Source organism: Notothenia coriiceps, unplaced genomic scaffold, assembly GCF_000735185.1.
Source record: "Notothenia coriiceps isolate Sejong01 unplaced genomic scaffold, NC01 NC01_scaffold00016276, whole genome shotgun sequence".
Lineage (NCBI taxonomy): Eukaryota > Metazoa > Chordata > Actinopteri > Perciformes > Nototheniidae > Notothenia > Notothenia coriiceps.
In genome coordinates, this window is record NW_011348977.1 from 1 (window position 1) to 4,462 (window position 4,462).

The 4,462-nt window shown below is 40.8% G+C and overlaps 1 protein-coding gene across 1 annotated transcript; it reads left to right on the top strand.

The window, feature by feature from the left end:
- Positions 1-2,940: 2,940 nt before the first annotated feature.
- Positions 2,941-4,201, top strand: LOC104949469 (zinc finger protein 664-like; the record flags this gene model as incomplete). Its single annotated transcript, XM_010775825.1, has 1 exon — positions 2,941-4,201. A coding segment is annotated over one exon (1,257 nt), but the record flags the coding sequence as incomplete, so codon positions are not given.
- Between the last annotated feature and the right edge of the window lie 261 nt (positions 4,202-4,462).

The window sequence follows — 4,462 nt, forward strand, 5'->3', positions numbered from 1 at the left end:
AAGTAGGTCTGCACTGTATCACAATTTTTTCCAGAGCGTTGGCAAATACTTTCCCATTATTCTTTGGTTCTGGAAGTTTTTCAATAATAGCTTGTAATTCTGCAACTTTCCATGTACTGTAAACATGCTGTACGCCTCCCGTACCATTTGGACATTCTATCATTGGTCCAAGCATCAAGTTGTTTACTTCAGATTGTTCTTCAGGCACAGATAAGAAATGTGGCTGTGGTGGGGCACCTGACTGATAAATAGTTCCTGATCTTGTCTTTTCATTGTTTGGAGTAGTACTGGCCCAGAAAGGGAAAGGGGATTTTACTGTGCTTGGAGAAGCAGGCTGCTTCATAGCTTGTTCTAGCAGCCCCCTGTATGGTGGGGGTGACAAAGCCCCAAGGTTATTCGCAGCAGTCTCAGCTTTGTTTACATTATCCATCTCTTCAGCTTCTCTATGTCTATCAACAGATGAGGTTGCTGTGCAGCAGGCTGAGCTCTGTTAATTTGTTGTGGAGGCTGTATTGGACAGTCCAGATCAAAGTCAACTTTGTGAACACTGATCATCGTTGTTTTCGGCCGGCTATGAATCATCTGATTCGTGTGGCTGACCTTTCGACCCATGGCGCTCCAGGCCCCAAGGCACTCTGTCATGTACTCAAAATCCCAATCAGGGGGGACAACCGGGCGAGGCTGATCAATGAGGTCTTTCAACATTGCTATGTCAGACTTTTCAAAAGATCCATCTTGAGACCATTTTGGCTCAAAATCTGCAACAACCCTACAAAATGGCGTTGTGTAATACATTGAGCCTGTCACCTCTTCAATCAGGCCTCAAGGAGTCATTTTTATCATCTTTTCACTTGCATCATCAGTACTCAATGAGACAAACACTCTAACGCTATTACAAACTTGCTCAACCCTCTTCCTATTTTCAGCTTCCTTTCCCCAAAGTTTCAAACTCTCAAGCTGTTTAGACCATTTCTTGTTAACTTTTTTGCTGGCCTTAACTTTTGCTTTTTTAATCTTTTCTTCAAATCTTTTCAACATTCTTTTTCGCAGTGATATCAAGGAGGCATGGTGAAAAATCCCACTTTGAGGAAATCCCAAATTGCCATGCCATTTTGGCAAAAAATGTTATGGCTGATTTACCATATTTGTCATACATGCATTTGTCTGGACCTTGGATGTCCTTCTGACGGCTACTATTAGTGCCCATAGCGACCCCCTAATGATTTGTAACCCTTTGATTTAGTTATTCTTATTTTTACTTATATATCATATATATATAAAACAAAAATGTATTGTACTCTTCTTTCTATATCTATTCTAGGTGAAAATAAAAACTAAATCTATTTATTTCAATATAGCTACTTCATATACACATCACGTGTTACTTTCCCATAATGTTACTGTATGTAATATAACTTTTTCCCTTGAAATATAATTAGGGACAATTCTTAGTTAAATGACAAATACCATGAAATTCACAATGCAATGCAATGGTAACAATCAATTCTCAAAGACTGTTTAAATAGCAACAAATCATTGTCTAATATTTATTTCAATATTTCTAAATCACACATTAATCGATTAATTTCAATGTATTCACTCCAACTTCAGATCACTCATTGATCTTCTACTCCTTATTTTTGAACAGGCATCAGAGAAAAGAGCAAACAGACACACTGCTGCTCTCTTGGCTGATAAAACAAATGGTCTCCTCTTTTACAGAATCGGAAAAAGGGGGGGGAAATACTTTCACAGACACACCCCGGCTGGAGCTCTCAGCCTTTTCAGGAGAAGGGGGGCTCCTTTGACCAATTAATAACAAACTATGGTATACCAAAACATTTAGCGCTTTATGCTGAGTATCTAACTCATTACGGCCTGACAAAACATGGTTTCCTCCACTTTTGTATAGTGAATTCACAGAGTCGCGAGCAGGACCGGAACAGAATGTGCACTTAGCTCGCAAAGCAAATATGTATTCCTCAGCCTATACATCTCTGAACCCTAAGACAAATCATTAGGATCTTCTCAGGCAGAATTCAAGACTACGAGCAAATACAGTGATTCCTCCAGCATAACATGTCATTACAGCTAGCAAAGATCATATTATAGCAGAATACACGTGATCCTTTCAGCAAAGATCACATTCCCTCAGTCAACCATAAGCTTTTCAGGCAGACTACGAGCAGAATACAGTGATCTCTTCAGATCAACATTTATCAACATAAAACAAGACCTTTACGAATCAACAATGACAACCAACAGACAGAACAAACAACCATCAAATGACAATCAACAAACAGATGTTCAACCATACTGTAGCTGTGCCCCAAATTCACTCCTCTGCTTTTTTTCTTACATTTTGAAAAATAACCAATACAACTTCAAAAATCTATTTCATTCCAAATAAGTTTTGCTTACTGTGAGCCGGTATTTCTTCTGTGGAAGTCTCAAGTCTGGTTTCTCAATTCCTTGAGATTTACCACAGCCGTCTCAGGGCTGCCAGGCCAAGGGAGTTGAGACCTCCAGGGAGAAACACAGCAACTCGCAGCATCGGCATCTCGGTAGGACCTCCAAAATGTTGTGGCAATTCAGCACTCACAACAGGAAAGAATAAAACGGAGAGGAATCAATCAAATACAAACACAGATATAGTTGATTAATTATTATTTCGTTGTACAGCAATCAATAATAATGAAGAAACATTACCTTGCACACAAGCAGTCAATAGTGGTAATGCTCCAACGAGTAAAAGTTTTTCACATCATATATAACAGCTGTAATGAACGCACACATCATTTTCCTTACATTAGCCAACACACCCACATATGTTCCAGATGTTGAAAGGTCATTATCTCATGAGCTCTTTAGGTGTAATTCATACCCTGTCAGGATATGAACCACCTAACTAACAAGACTTAACTGTATTATCCTGAGTAGGGCCTCTTTGCACTTCCGCTCACCCCTAATAATTGCGGAAGAGACGATGGGCCTCTCTTCTCTGGAAACTGTAATTCAATAACATACCTAATTATATTGACTAGGTCCAAGACTGATATAACAGTGTGTTTCCTGTTTCCTGCAGATGTACAGCAGCTGGTGGTGGTTAAAGAAGAGCCTCTCCCTGACCAGCAGGAGTGGAGCACCAGTCTGGACCAGGAGGACCCAGAGCCCCCCCCACACATTAAGCAGGAACAGGAGGAACTCAGGATCAGTCAGGAGGGAGAGCAGCTTCAGGAGCTGGAGGAGGCTGATATCACCAAGTCCACTTTCACTCCTGACCCTGTGAAGAGTGAAGATGAGAAAGAGAAACCTCAGTCCTCTCAGCCTCATCAAAGACAAACTGAACACATGGAAACAGAAGCTGATGGAGATGACTGTCGAGGACCAGAACCAGCCAGGAACTCAGATCCAGAGAGCAGTTTACAACCAAAGACTGAGGACCACACTGGAGACTCTTCTGAAGACACTGATGACTCTTCTGAACCTGACGCTGAACACAGTGCTGATTGGAAGGAGACCAGAGAACCTGCCTCAGGCTCAAACTCACTGAAAAATAGACATGAATCTGTCAGTGATCCACGACGTAGTGCTGAAAAGAAACCATTCAGCTGCTCAGTCTGTAAGAAAGCTTTTTCATGGAGGGCACATTTAAAGAGACACATGAGAGTCCACACAGGAGAGAAACCATTCACATGTACACTCTGTAAGAAAGCTTTTTCACTGAGTGGAGGTTTAAAGGAACACATGAGAATCCACACAGGAGAGATACCATTCAGCTGCTCAGTCTGTAAGAAAGCTTTTTCACTGAGTGGATATTTAAAGATACACATGAGAGTCCACACAGGAGAGAAACCACACAGCTGCCCAGTCTGTAAGAAAGCTTTTTCCCATAGTGGAGATTTAAAGACACACATGAGAGTCCACACAGGAGAGAAACCACACAGCTGCTCAGTCTGTAAGAACACTTTTTCACATGGTGGAAATTTGAAGAGACACATGAGAGTCCACACAGGAGAGAAACCATTCACCTGCTCAGTCTGTAAGAAAGCTTTTTCACATAGTGTAAGTTTAAAGGAACACATGAAAATCCACACAGGAGAGAAACCATTCAGCTGCTTAGTCTGTAAGAAAGCTTTTTCACAGAGAGGACATTTAAAGTCACACATGAGAATCCACACAGGAGAGGAAAAATAGATCTACAAAGTAACCCTAACCCTAACCCTAACCCAAAGTTTTTGACAAAAGATTTAAATGGCGTAATCGTTTAAAAAGACCAAGTGTGTTGGTAAGAGAATACATTTGTCTATTTTGTATCCTAATGCCGTTACATGTAATACGTTACTCCCTAAGCCTGTTTTCACCCACCTGCAACCGATTCACTAATAATCACAAATGTTCATTTCTTCGACCCCTTGAGACTATTTCTTGTTTAATAATCGTTACATCTCCTCAGGAACAA